Source organism: Dipteris shenzhenensis, chromosome 17 (genome assembly GCF_047967505.1).
Source record: "Dipteris shenzhenensis isolate YYH24624 ecotype China chromosome 17, Dip_SZ_1.0, whole genome shotgun sequence".
Classification (NCBI taxonomy): Eukaryota; Viridiplantae; Streptophyta; class Polypodiopsida; order Gleicheniales; family Dipteridaceae; genus Dipteris; species Dipteris shenzhenensis.
In genome coordinates, this window is record NC_141612.1 from 18,358,004 (window position 1) to 18,372,371 (window position 14,368).

Sequence of the window (14,368 nt, forward strand, 5' to 3'; positions counted from 1 at the left end):
TTTAGGTTTAAGCTTTTGTCTTTTTGGAGGGTTCTAAATGATTTTATCACTTAATGTGCATTAAGCTGTTGGCCTTAGTCCATGCTGGTGTCTGACCTCATAGTGCCACCCAAGTATTTTTTTAGAAACATGGGTGTGAGGTGTAAAGTGCACCTCTGTTCTTGGTCTAACGAGGATGATAGGTCTTCACTAAGCAATTTCAAAGGACGTTTGTCACTTCATTTGAAACCAGCTTGAGAGCGAATTGTCTGCAAACACCTACATTTCTTAAGCAAGGGATTCTTCCTTCCATGAGCTTTACGAACTCATGGGTTGTTCTCTTTAGTTTGCTGCCATAGTTGTTGTGGTTTTTCCCTCGGCATCCATCTTTTATTATCAATGATTTTCTCTTTCATGAATGCCCCATGGCTTAATGATGCATTAGAGTACCTTGCATACCTCTTGGGAAGCTTTTTCTTATTCCCTATTAGTTGGAACCCGTCAAGGAATTAAATTGGTATAGATCCTAGATTTGCTAGATCGTCTAGATATTATGTTCTCGAAAGAGCTAGTTAACAAGTGTGGTTCAATGTGTTTTTGTATACATGTTATATCAACAAAGAAATGGGCTCATTGAGCTCATAACTATCCTTCCAACATGCCATGATGAGTTGCTCATTGTTGGAGAGGCCAACCCTTCCTCGAATATGGGGGAGCAGAAGCACAAGGTTGTGTAGTTGGCCATTGTGACAATACAGTTGAAGATTCAACACAGGCTGGTAAACCCCCTCCTCCTCTGTGTATAAAATAGGTAAACTCCTCCTTTAGCCAATCTACTTAGGGTGTTTAGCTTTGAACGCAATTGGGTCGTGGGGTGGACGTGGGTAGGCCATCTTGCCCGTCTATGATTGCCCATGGTTGTGGGCAGTCTTGCCGATGACACTAGTCTTTAAACGCCCTTTACCCCTCTCTTTGGAGAATCACCTTCCACCCCTTACGGCAGTAAAGAGTGAGAGCATGTACAGGATGGACCTATGCCGAAGCGGGGGCAAAGAATGAAGTTTGCCACATGAGGTGAGCTTGAGGGCGGAGTGAGTCAGAGGAGGCAACCAACCAATAACAAGGTGAATCGTATTCAAGGGGCCTGCCCAACAAGGAGGAGAGAAACAAGGAAGAGTGAATGACCAAAAAAGAATGATGCTAACTATTAAGAAAAGCTAGCCAATCAGAAAATTAACGAAGAACAATGAAAAAATTTGTAATTTGACTTCTAAGAGGAGTTTCATTACTAAGGCTACCAAATGAGAACAAGTAAAAAATTTGTAATTTCACTTCTAAGACGAGTTTCATTTCTAAGACGAGTTTCAGGAGGCCAATAATAATAGAGCCCTCATATGAGAGGCAACCAATAATGATATAATAATAGAGCTCTCAAAGGAGTAAATGTGAGGCAAGCAATAAATAATAGAGCAATTAAAAAAAAGTGTAATTTCACTTCTTTGAGGAAGGCCAATAATAATAGAGCCCTCAAATGAGAGGGAACCAATAACGATAATAGTAATAGAGGCAACCAATAAAATAATAGAGCCGTTAATTCAAATGCATTTTAGCCGACCTTAACAAAGGAGCTTTCAAAGATGGTGCAGTATATGCCAAAGTATGTTTCATAATTGATGAAAACTGCCCTTAACAAAGGGACTTTCAAAGGCGATACTGTATATGCCAAAGTATGTTTCATCATCGATGAAAACTGCCCAAAACAGACAATGACGGCGTCAAATTTATGGTTCGCTGCCTCTGCAAAATCATAGCTTTCTCCTTCAATTCTCCAAACTCCACACTTCTCTTTGTCACCACGTCTTCCTTCCTTGCCATGACTGACGTTTTCGTGCATGTTTACGACGTAACCAACCGTACTTCCGCTGTCGTGCAGTTGAACAAGCTCCTCCGCAACGGCATTGGACTCGGCGGCATTTTCCACAGCTCTGTGCAGGTCCTCTTGCCTCATCCCGCTATATTCTTCCTCATCGTGACTGCCAGCGTCAGTCATGTAACAAATGACGTTTTCTGCCATTCTAGCCAATACTTGTTTGCGACTAGACTGCCTGAAATTTCTCCGTCCATCGAAATTATTCAAGGCCGCTTTACTTGGCAGGCAACATCTTCTTGCACCCAGACCCACTTTAATGGGCAATGGCTTAAAATCTATCCATTTTTACTTTGTTAAGCATTGCTTCATGTGGGATGTGACCCCCGTTATTGGGACTATCAGGCCATAGGTTAGGAGAATTTAATTTGCCACGAAATCATGCATTTCACCATGCTACTAGATCGATTCTTTGGAAAAGAACTAGAAAACAGATATGCGCCAAATGTTCAAGTGTAAGACCTGCATACACACACAAAATTAAGGACATTATATATTTTTTCTACAGCCCAATTGAAATATTGGATATCTTTGTTTGCGTTTTTGTTTTTTGTCAGGTACTATATTCTATGAACTTGATATGAACCTTTCATAGTTATGATTGTTGAGGCCATTCGTATTTGTAGTGCAGAGGATAGAATATGATGTACACAAAGCTTGTCTCACACAGAGAGAGGTCATATGAGACTCTATGAAACCAATTTAATTCTTGTAGATTAAGTGCCTAGCTGTTTCTTTCTTAAAATATATGGTTATGACTGCAATTTTAAGTGGGATAATCAAAGCTGGATCCAGATCATATAAGCATCTGAGAAACGTTCGGTTTTTCACGCTACCGTAAGGTTGATGTACAATGCAAAGCAACATCGTGACTTCTCATTTTACTTGCTCTTCTCTAATTATACTGTTTGCAAAATGGAATGAATGGCAGATTACAAAGTGGGTGCTTTGTGATTTGCCATCTATTTTCTGCATGCTTTGAAGTGGAAAGTGTAGAGAGAACTAAGCTTTGAGAGTTTACTTTGTGTCCCCCTCTTTTTGCTAAGTTTTTCTTTTACATCGAAAAGTTCATAGTTTTTTGTATGTCAAAAGGTGAAATGTTTCTGCACTTTTTTTTTCTAGTGAAAAAGTGTCCCCTCGCTCTCGTCATCATTTGCTGATGCACTTTTTGGGATTTTGGTATCCTTTACAAAAAGTTTTTGTTCTTGAAGTTTCTTTTCCTTTCTGAAAGACATAAACACCGGCTATAGGTTATCTATATGCAAATGCTTCCATGTGTTTTGTCTGACTTTGGGAGTTAGTACGGTATCTTTTTTTGGGAGCTCGTGTTTTGTCAAGTTTAATCATACAAAGAGCTGTCCTGTCTCCATGATGCAATCTTCTTAGGACATAAATTGGCCCATTGGTGATGCGTCATGCGTGTCTCGCTTCCCTTTAGGCAATCAAGCTTCTGTTATGCATTGCTAACATGGTTTTATGATGATTTGTTCTCAACAGGTGTATGACCATGAGGAGTGGTCATTTGGATACTGTGAAAGTGGTAGTGGCGTGTTCAGTTGTCCTCCAAAAGAAAATTTCATGTACTCATACCGTGAAAGTATCTATCTCGGGCAAACGTCCCTTTCTCGTCTCCAGGTCACACAGATTTTGTGTGAACTTGGGAGAGAATGGCCAGGCTACTCTTATGATCTCCTGTCAAGGAACTGCAATCACTTTTGTGATTCTTTTTGTGAACGCCTTGGTGTACAAAAGCTTCCTGGTACAAATTCAGATACTAAATGATTTGTTTTCAATGGGTGGGGTTTATTCTTTGCATTTTTGTGGTATGGTTTGTTGTAGTTGTAGTGATATATGCTGCATTAACTCACGTAATGGGCTTTGTTATACAAAGGATCCAGAATGTCTACTTTATCTCATGGGTCAGTGAGGCAAGGACAATTGAGTACACACAGGAGATGAAATAAGTTAGTTGTGAAAGGGAAAAGAAAAGGTATAAATTATTGGAAAACACATTAGTGACCAAGTCTCCGTGGATGTTGATGCTTCCACTACCCGCAACTTGCAGCAGAAAGGATACTGGCATCACGTAATTGACTGTAGAGAATAGACCAGGGATAGTGACTATCACTTAATTGACTTTAGAGAATACTCCAGGTAGAATCAAACCAATCCTTTTGGCTAATATACATTTCAGAAGTCGCTGTAAGCCAAGGCAGAAGATGGCTTCAAGGAGGTGGTGTTGGTGGATAGCCTGCTGACAGATTTTCCGTCTTTGTGTGATGCTTTCAGTTCTTTTTTGTTAAAATTTAAATTTAGGGCATTTTCTTGAAATACACCATATGATAACTTTCAGTTTATGTTATAATTTGCTATCTCAGTTCTATTATTCAATGGCTACCGGAATGACTATTTTGAGTACCTTAAATTGCTAGGAGCTACTATCCTATGGGTAAAACAGTATATATCTAAAGAAGCCTCCATCCTTGAAACAGACGTGAATAGCCATGCTATTGTGCGTTTTATTTCAGTTAAGAAGATTTCTAGCATATCTGAGAGCGATATTTTCCAAGAGCAACTTCATCGATAGCCAAGGGGCTGGGGTCAGTGCAGTTTTCAAGCTGCAATTTCTTGTTAACAATTTCTAATGCAGGTCAATTTTTATGATTGTTCCTGAGCTAGTGTTCATGGCTTGTGGCTTTCAGTCCATAACCTGTGCAAGCCCTTGACACTGTCATTCCTGTTCTACTTCACCCTGAACATCTTCTGTACAGTCATTCAGAAGGATCCTAGAGCTAATAACGCTGAATAGATGATCCTCCCACAGCGATGGATACCAAGATCAAGACTCCTTGGAGAAAGAAATGAAGAGATTGCAACTAGACAGGACAATGGCAAGGAATAAGGCTTTTCAAGAGGGGGAAAAAATTGTAGGTGATGAGGGAATGGAAGGAGATAATGAGAGAAGGGATGAGGAGGTGCAGGAGGAGAGGAATGACAAAGAAGAGGGTAGAACGTCTCTCATGCGTGTGCTTAGTTGATCAGACTAAATGAATGCTTTGAAAGTTTTGATTTAGAACATGTGATTTTCATGGGACGTGTCTGCTCGTGATAGACTAAAATGACCGTTTGATGTAGACAAAGCTTAAGTTATACTTTTGGTATTATCAGCCTGGGTAAATCGCTTTGCGCATGCTGGGGATGTTGCTGTGGAAGTTGCCGAGAGCACCGTCAAGTGGGTAATGAATGTGCTTTTGATTGTTGATGTTTGCCAAGACTTCAATGCTAGTTTTTGCAGATTGTGTGCTGCCTCTATATGATTCATGTGTTTCGATTCATGCAGCTCCGGCAGGCAAAGGCTGATATTGTTTCTGCATTTAAAGTTGCATATCGGTTTTTGGTGGGTGGTGCTTCAACGTCATCAATCAGTCCAGATCCCGAGGCAGTTGCCCCAAACAGGAATAGAGCAAACGTGTTTTTCTTGTCTTTTTTGAAACCTCCTGTTGCTTCCATCAGGAATAGAACAAACGTGTTTTGCTTTTCTTTTAAACCTCCTGCAAGTTTCACATCCAGAAACTGTCGAGACCTTCAGGAACAGACCGTTATGGAAAAGTCACAGGTCAAGAGGTATAACAAAAGGATGTATATTATGTTTAGTACAAACTCATCAATATAAACGTTCATAGAAGTCTACAGCATGCTTTTAATGCCTCCATCTACTGTATACCAAGCACGTAGAATTCAGTCTTTGTCATTACAGTCCTGGATCTCACAGAATTCCATACCTTTTCACATGTTTCTCTGTTTTGTTAGACCCCTATTGCCCTTCATAAAACTGTATCAAAGAGACTAATTCATATTCTTTGCGAGGAGAATTCCCATCGTATATTTTAAAACCTTGAGATGTTTTCAATTATAAATTTAAATATCCAATGTCTAAACATGAAGAAGCTTTATGTTTAAGTTTAAGGTTATGCAAATGCTTTTCGAGCTTTAGAACATGGTTCTTGTCCTTGAAGTCTTGTATCTCACCTGACGCCCACATGCTGACTGGCATTTATTTCTATCTCGTATGAAAGGCATAAAGTTTATTGAGATAATTTGATCTATCAACAAGAGTCACAAAGATAAAAATTGACAAGTAAATAAGAGTGGTTACTTTGCTCAGGTTGCTAGACCAGAAATCTTCTAAGGGCTGCACTTTCAAAAATGTCCCCTCATCTATATATTAAAGGTGTATCCTTTGCACTACTTGATTAAGAAAGCTGGTTATAGAATTCATATTACAATAATTGAATCTAGCTTCTAATAGCCTAAACCTTGAAGGAGAAGACTTCCCGGTCCAAAACTGTATTAACAGTTTAGAAGTCATTGTTAGTACTTTGATGTAACTTACCATAGCAACTTATGCACAATAGGTACAAATTTCATTTTTCAAGCCTTGAAGCATTTCAAAACTCTTACATTGAGTTTTTAAACAGAAGTTTTTTGAAACTCGTAGGTCTCTCTATATGGACTGAAGTAAGCAAGTAGCTCATATTTGTGTTCACACCTTCATTTTTATGGCATTTGGAGATTCATGCTTGCAGAAGTAGATTCCTATACTTCCCACATGTGTCTCTTTGAAATGCTCTTTCAAAGTATAAAGTAGGTGAAATGCCAAAACAAACAAAGCATTAACTAGGAAAAAAGGAACTCATTTTGGGGCCTCGTAAGAAATTCACAATTTATATATAAACCTTTGTAAGACTCTAATATGTCCACTCATACAAATTTAAGTTTTTTTGTTCTACAGATAAAAACTCTTCTCTAATTTTTTTTCTTTATTCTTCTCTAAAATATGCCAAAATGGATTTTGCATTAAAGTTATATATATATATATACCTTTGTAAGACTAGAATATGTCCAATCATACAAATTTAAGTTTTTTTATTGTTCTAAAGATAAAAAATATACATAGAAAATAAAAGAGAAGAAAAAAGAGGTAAACAAAAACTTTAATGAAAAACAAAAGGAAGAAATACTTAGCAGGCAAAGCAACACTTATGTCGTCATTAGTGTCCAGCTATATTGGGTTTCTAATGACTTGCACAGTGCTTACTAAAATACGTCAAATAAAGAAAAGAGAGAAAATTAGAAATAAAGAAAGGAAGAAGGTGACTAAGCAAAAATAAACAAGCAAATCAAGAAACAAAATCTTTCAAAACAACAAGAATAAAGGCTCTCTCTGTCTCTCTCTGTCTCTCTTTGTCTCTCTCTTTATGTCGGATTTTTAGTCTTACCTCATGCCAATAGACACATTTAGCTCTTGTGCTAGAATCCCATAATTGATCTATCTTTGTTTTTAAAAAAATTTGGAGCCTTACTACCATTGACAACACTTAGTTTTATAAACAGTTAATGAGCATGTGAAGCAATGGGATAACATTGTAAAAAAAATGGTAGCATGTGACCACGCCATTGAAGAACAACCCAGTAAGAAGAGTCTCTACCATTTTCATACAGATTTAGAAGAAGAGTATGCACCTGTGTAAAAAGGTGCTACACAAAGAGAGAACATGAGGATATAAGGCTTATATCATATTGATTTATGGTGTGATGGATGCATTTATCCAAAATGTTTAATTAGAAACTCTACTTCTTCATTTTTGAGTTTGACAATACTGTTGGAGTTTGTGGATGATGGCAATATGTGACTGCGTGGATATATCACAACTCAATATGTTGTTGCAAAAATGTAAAAGCCCTTGTACCAATAGGAGATAGGGATGAAATTGAAATAGATAAAAGAAAGCTCTAGATTGAAAGAGCAATATAGAAGGAGATCGAAGATCACATGAAGACAAATGAGGAGTAGAGGAAAGCCAAAACAAAATCCACTCCATTGGGAGATAGACTTAGAAATAAAAAATATGCAACATTGTAGAATTGAAAGTTAGTAATTGGGGATGCCAGCATAGAGTTCAAGAAGCAAGATAAGTTTCTTTTGGTTTAGCTATTTTGAATGCAACACAAAGACAAGGATCACTTGATGATAATAGCAGTTAAGGATAGAAAACTCTTGTGTGTGCTTGTTGTAGGAAAATCTTAGAGCCTCAACTAGGGAATGTTGATCCTAACCGCGTTCTAGTAAAACAAATGAAAGGTTTACTGTTTACTACTGTTATGAAAAGTATGCTGGAGGAGAAGAAATTTGAAACAGTCAAGCACAAAGTTGTGTAACAGTTTATAGATAGCGAGTAGGAAAGCCTACACCTCCATTTTCAAGGCAATGTTATTAAACTTGAAAGATCAGAGGATAAAATGTGTACTCTTATCGAAGTTTATAGAAGTGTGGAGGTTAAGAGGCCTACTCAACTAGCAAGTGGATGATTATATTACATATTTTCTACATATTGCAGGGGAGTGGCAAGGAAAGCACTCTGTATAATCCTTGGAAACCTTAAGAAGTCAACAAATTGAAAGGAGGTCTCTATCAAGCCATTTATTATTGGTGGAGTCAAAGCTAGAAGGTTTTTATCACAACCACAAAGCAAAAGAAAGCCAGGCATGCAATTAAGATCTATTTTGAGAGTGAAGTATGGCATTTGGAAGCTTGTACATAATGAAGTAAAAGAACATGAGGCAAATGAAATTGCACAAAATGTTAAAATCAAAATTATAGAAATCATTAGACAAGCTATTCATAATCTTTGACAAACAAACTTGGAGCAAGAATGATAACCATGCGTTAGAAGAGAGTTGAAGAATTTTGGAAAATCAATAAAAGAAGCATGGATAGATTGCAACATAACCCACTACATGGTAACAAAAATTAATTCATTCCTTACTAGCATATCCTTATGTCACCTCCTAAAAAAACGAATTTAACTTCTTGTTTTTGGTAAATGTATCCAAAAATTATGGATGCTCTACAATTTGGTCCACTCAGGGAAAGGAGAAGTCTCATTATAGTGCATGCATTTTTCTGACACATACAACATTTGAAAGAAGCACAAAAGGCTAATAGTCTTAAGGAAGTTTTTCAGTGGTTCTATTGAGGTATACTACAAAGGTTGCAAATTAAGAAACAAGTGGCAGCATCACAAATTAAACTAGCTTTCAACATGGCCCAAAAAGAAAGAAGAAGAAAAATCTTGGACAACTCAACAACTGCATAGAAACATATGGAATGGAGGCATTCAAAGTCTTTTGTGAGCCAAAAGTGGAAAAATAGATTTTAAAACTTAGTAACAAATAGTACAATGTAAAAGTTACTAGAGTAAAGTAGTGACTTTATGATGTAAGTTTTGCAAACTCAATACATGTACTTAACAACTACGATTTCCAAATTCAATACATATAAGTAGTGACTACAGTTTTTGCTCTATTTACTATGCTTACACTATTTGAACCAGTTGGACTAGCCTTGCCTTGTTTTTCTTCCAGCTGCTCTACTTCTCTCTACTGGGCCTTTCGAGTTAAAGCCACCTCTCTAAAATAATGCTTTTCATAACCATCCAAGTGGATAGGACTTCTAATACCATTTGCAAGGGCATATGTAGTGTAGGAGAGGAAATAACTTGCCCTTGAGCTCTGTTGTCTAGGGTAATTAAAAAAGAAATCCAAGGCAGAATATTTTTCAATCGACATCATCTTGTCTTTTTGCCAATTGGCCTGATGACCACCAAGACACTTTGATAAACATTTGAAAGAAAAAAAGCATCCTCTCCATAATTGCTCAATTGTCGATGACAAATAAGTATCTTTGCAAAAGACAACATCTTGATATAGTTTGAAAGGCTAGCTAGTTGACCAAGACCTCTCTCCTTACCTTCACGTGACCTTAGATCAAAGCTATCATCTTCGATAGAAAATAGGAATGTCCAACAAAAAGTTAGAAAGAAACAACACATAGTGCATGATCAAAATAATCCAATTAAACACATTATTAGGTTACCTTCACATTCTCATCTCCTTCCAACAGTTCGTCCTTTGAAAGGTCAATGCTTTGTTCTAAGATTTTTTTCTATAGATCTTTGATGTGTATATAAACCTTGGTAGATATGCATTCCGTGCCCTTCTATGTGAGCTCTAGTTTTTCTTACAAGAAATCCTTATGCTAGTCCAATATGACAATAGAGTCCAAGTCTTTGTTCTACATATCATAGAAGATGTGAAAGTCTTGATGAGCAATTGCTCCTTTAAATAAACTCAAAGTGCCTCAGGTCAGAACTCGGTCAGAAGACTTCTAGTCTTCGCCTAGTGTGCTGCTCTTCCCTTTAAGTGAATGGGTCTTCTGATCATAAACACTTCTAAGACATTGGCCTTCTCCTTCCAATTGTCTTCTACCTCTTGTCTGACAAAATATGAGGAGGGGAGAGGAGAAGAGTGGAGATGAGGAGAGAGGGCACAGCTAGAGAGCACACCACAAATGACTAACTGTACACTAGATTTAGTTGAAAAAATAGAATATATACAAACCCTTCTAGGGTTAGGGTTAGGGGATTAACCCTTTCCTTTATAGCACTCTATAAGGTTAGTGCTATGCACATATGATCACGTGATGGTGCTATGCACACATGATCACATGATGTTGAGCGTGAACTCTCAACACCTTCCCTCAAGATCAACATCATGAAGTAGGCCTTCCCTCAAGATGATGATTCTGGGGAATCGAAGAAGGACTGAGCATTACATTCCATCACACCCCTTTAATGGGAATGTCCTTCCTCTGTTTCAAACCAAGAGCTAGTCGGTGTTTCTCGAATAGCTCTTTATCGAGTGGTTTGGTAAAGATGTCTGCAACATTTTCTTTGCTATCACAATGCTGCAGTGTGATGTCACCAAGTAACACTCTTTCTCTGATGAAGTGCTCTCTGGCATCAATGTGCTTTGTCCTAGAGTGATATACTGGATTTTTGGCCAATGCTTGAGCCGATTGATTATCACAGTATATTGTTGTTGGCTTTGACTCATCAAAGTAATCTGTTTCTGACAATAGTCTTATGAGCCATATAGCCTCACATGCACTTGTAGTGAGTGCTCTATATTCTGCTTCAGTCGAAGACAAAGAAACAGTTGGTTGTTTGTTTGACAACCATGATATAGCACCTTGGCCAAGGGAAAATGCATATCCCTATGTCGATCTCCTGGTCTCATGATCTCCGGCATAGTCACTGTCACAGTATCCATGCAACCGTGGATGACTTCCTCTGTATTCTATCCCAAAGTGTCTTGTACCTCTGATGTATCGCAAGACTCTTTTGGCTGCATTCCAGTGAGACTGTTTTGGATTTGCCATAAACTGTGCTAGTGAGCTTACTGCATAACAAATATCTGGCCGTGTGATTGTCAGATATATAAGAGATCCGATGAGCTGCCTGTAGTATCTGTCATTGACTGTAGGCTTTTTTGAATCTTTAGTAAGTTTCAAACTCTGTTCCATGGGAGTGGCTGCAATCTTGCAATCTGCCATATGAAACTTCTTCAGGATCTGCATTGGACTTCATGTATCCAGATCAGCAAAATACTTGTCAATTCTAATGTACCAACTTTTGGGTGCTTGATTTAAGCCGTAGAGACTTTTCTTGAGATTGTAAATCTTTTTCTCCTTTCCTGGTTCAACATAACCTGTGGGTTGTTGCATGTAGATTTCCTCGTCTAGATAACCATTGAGAAATGCATTCTTGACATCAAGCTGATACACATTCCATTTACTGAGTGTCGGTAGTGATATCAAGAACCGTATGGAATCCATCTTTGCTATTGGAGCATAAATCTCATCATAGTATTGACCATATTGTTATGCAAATCCTTTTGCAACTAATCTGGCTTTGTATCTCTGAATACTACCATCTGGATTGTACTTCACTTTGTATACCCATTTGTTGGCTATGGCCTTCTTTCTTGGTGGAAGGTCACATAATTCCCAAGTGTTATTTTTATACAAAGCATCCATTTCTTCATTCATAACAGTTTGCCATTTTGGCTTGTCTACTGCATCTTCGAAGTACACTGGCTCTTCTGTAGCCATGATGGTAGTCATAAGAGCATAGTTGGTGGTTTCCACCTGAATTGCTTTGCCTTTCTGAGCATATGTCAATCTGGCTGGGAGGTCTGCTTTCCCTAGTAGACCGTCTGAGCCGCTGTGGCTCTGCTTGGGGTGTTGCTGGCAATTCTTGCTCTTCTTCATCAACCTGTTCTATAGATGACTGTGAAGTCGATGCTTCTATCTCCTGTGTAGGTGAGGTTTTCCATTCTGATTCCTCATCAAAGATTACATCTCTAGAGATAATGACTTTGTGGTTGATGGGATCATACAATTTGTATGCTTTGCTTTCTTCACTGTAGCCAACCATGATGCATTTGTGTGACTTTGCATCCAATTTCCTGTGATGATCATCATGTATGTGGGCATATGCTATGCAACCAAATATGCGGAGATGCCCAATGCGTGACTTGTGTCCAGTGAATGCTTCATAGGGAGTCATACCTTATATGGGTTTGGTAGGAAGCCGATTAAGCAAGTAGTTAGCTATAGCTATTGCTTTTGCCCAATACTGATTCGGAAGATGCTTTTCACTAAGCATTGCTCTAGCAATGTCTGCTAAAGTCCCATTCTTCCTTTCAGGTATTGCATTCTGCTGAGAAGTATCTGCACATGTGAATTGTCTTTGAATGCCGTGACTTTTGCAAAAGTTCATGAATGTTGAAGACATGTATTCGCCTCCTCTGTTTGATCTCATGACCTTGATCTTTCTGCCTGTTTGGTTTTCTTCCATGGCTTTGAATTCTTGAAATTTGAAAAACACTTCAGATTTCTCTTTCAAAAAGTAGACCCAACAATATCTGCTGTAGTTGTCGATGAAGGTTAAGTAATAAAGTGAACCATTGATGTTGCGGGTCTGGGCATAACCCCATACATCTATATGAATTAAATCAAGAATACCTCGTGCACGGGAGGTACTTCTAACAAAATTGGTTCGCTTTTGTTTGCCAAAACAGCATGCTTCACAAACCTTCCAAGAAACTGTAGCTTCAGAATCCCAATTGCCATATTCTGATTCTTGAGATCTAACAAGTACTTGAAGTTGACATGACCATATCTCTTGTGCCATTTCGCAGATAGTGGCATCTGTTGCATTTGAGCTGACATGGCATGCTTATCTGGTACTGTAGCTAGAATTCTATATAAGCATCCTTCCTTGACACCTTTTGCTACTAGCTGACATCTTTTAGATTTGTCTTTGATAGTGCATTCATCACTGTCGAAGATGACTTTGTCATTGTGTTCCATCATTTGACCTACTGACAAAAGGTTCTTGCTGAGCTTCGGAACATAGAGCACATCTTTGACTAATCCTTTTGTACCAGTGAAATTGTTCATAGGGATAACACCTGTCCCTTGAACTAGATTCGGTGTATTGTTTGCTGTGTAGATGACATTTTTCTGTCCTTCCAATGGTTTCATCTCTGTGAACCATTCCTGATGATTTGTCATATGAGATGATGCACCGCTGTTGATGTACCAAGGATCCTGTTCCACTTGGTCGACTTGATAACTGTAATCCTCTTTGGGATTGAAATCAGTGTCTAGGTGCATTGTATCAGTCTGATGCAATTCCTCGCTTGCAAGAAACATATTTCCATGTTCATTTGCAAAATGACTGTGACTAGAATGTCCACCACGATGATTTCCTCTTCCTCGGGAATTCCCTCGATTACTGCTGGATTGACCGCCTTAGTCGTACTGCTTCTTGCGGCAATCTCTTTCATAGTGTCCAAACTTGTGACAGTAGTTGCACTGAATGTTTGACACATTGGTGGATGCATTCCCTTATCCTTGGAATCTTCCTCGATTGGAATGATTTCCTCTTTGCTGATTCTTATTTTGTTGAGGATGATGCTGATGCTGATGCTGATTCTGACTTTGATTTTGTCACTGATGATGATGACCACTTTTCTGGTATGATCTACCTCTATTTCTGCCTTTGCCTCTGCTTCTGTCTGAAGATGTGAATGCTTGATCATTAGAATGGCCTTTACGTGCTTGAATGGCCCGAGTCCCAAGTTCTTCACCAAGTAGAACTGACTGAAGTTCTTCTAGTATTGGAATTTGCTGTTGGATGGCAATACTCTAGAATAGATTCTCATATCCCTCTCCTAGTCCATTCAGAATGACTTGAACCATTTCTGTGGGGTACATAGTCTCTCCTGCTGCTGCAAGTTGATTGTTGTAGTCTTTAATGCGGAGTACATAAGCATGACTGGTTTCACTGCTATTGCGGAAACTCTGGTTGATCTGGTTTCTCAAGGTGAGAATCCTGGATGTGTTCTTGGACTCGTAGAGAGCTGCGAACATATCCCATGCTTCTTTTGATGTCTTGACTGTGTTGAGCTGTCCTAGCATGACATGTTGCACATTCTGCTTGATCAGGTGATAGACATACTTGTCTTTCTTATCCCATTCTGCTCGAGCTCGGG

At 38.5% G+C, this 14,368-nt stretch overlaps 1 protein-coding gene across 2 annotated transcripts; it reads left to right on the forward strand.

The window, feature by feature from the left end:
- The first annotated feature begins 1,728 nt into the window (after positions 1-1,728).
- Positions 1,729-5,720, forward strand: LOC147891793 (deSI-like protein At4g17486). 2 transcript variants are annotated; one of them, XM_087388716.1, is made up of 4 exons: positions 1,729-1,972; positions 3,404-3,665; positions 5,075-5,142; positions 5,247-5,720. In XM_087388716.1, the coding sequence occupies exons 1-4, from the start codon at positions 1,763-1,765 to the stop codon at positions 5,577-5,579; spliced, it is 873 nt and encodes a 290-aa protein (XP_087244842.1). In that variant the 5' UTR covers positions 1,729-1,762; the 3' UTR covers positions 5,580-5,720. The 2 variants fall into 2 exon arrangements, with proteins under 2 accessions (XP_087244842.1, XP_087244843.1); XM_087388717.1 differs by having other exon boundaries at positions 5,075-5,138; positions 5,247-5,517.
- The last annotated feature ends 8,648 nt before the right edge of the window (positions 5,721-14,368 follow it).

Excerpts from the sequence above, each read along its gene's own strand:
- LOC147891793 (XM_087388716.1), top strand. The coding sequence starts at position 1,763 with ATGGTTCGCTGCCTCTGCAAAATCATAGCTTTCTCCTTCAATTCTCCA. Across the intron at positions 1,973-3,403 it reads TTTTCCACAGCTCTGTGCAG|GTGTATGACCATGAGGAGTG; the intron begins GTCCTCTTGCCT and ends TGTTCTCAACAG. Across the intron at positions 5,143-5,246 it reads CCGAGAGCACCGTCAAGTGG|CTCCGGCAGGCAAAGGCTGA; the intron begins GTAATGAATGTG and ends CGATTCATGCAG.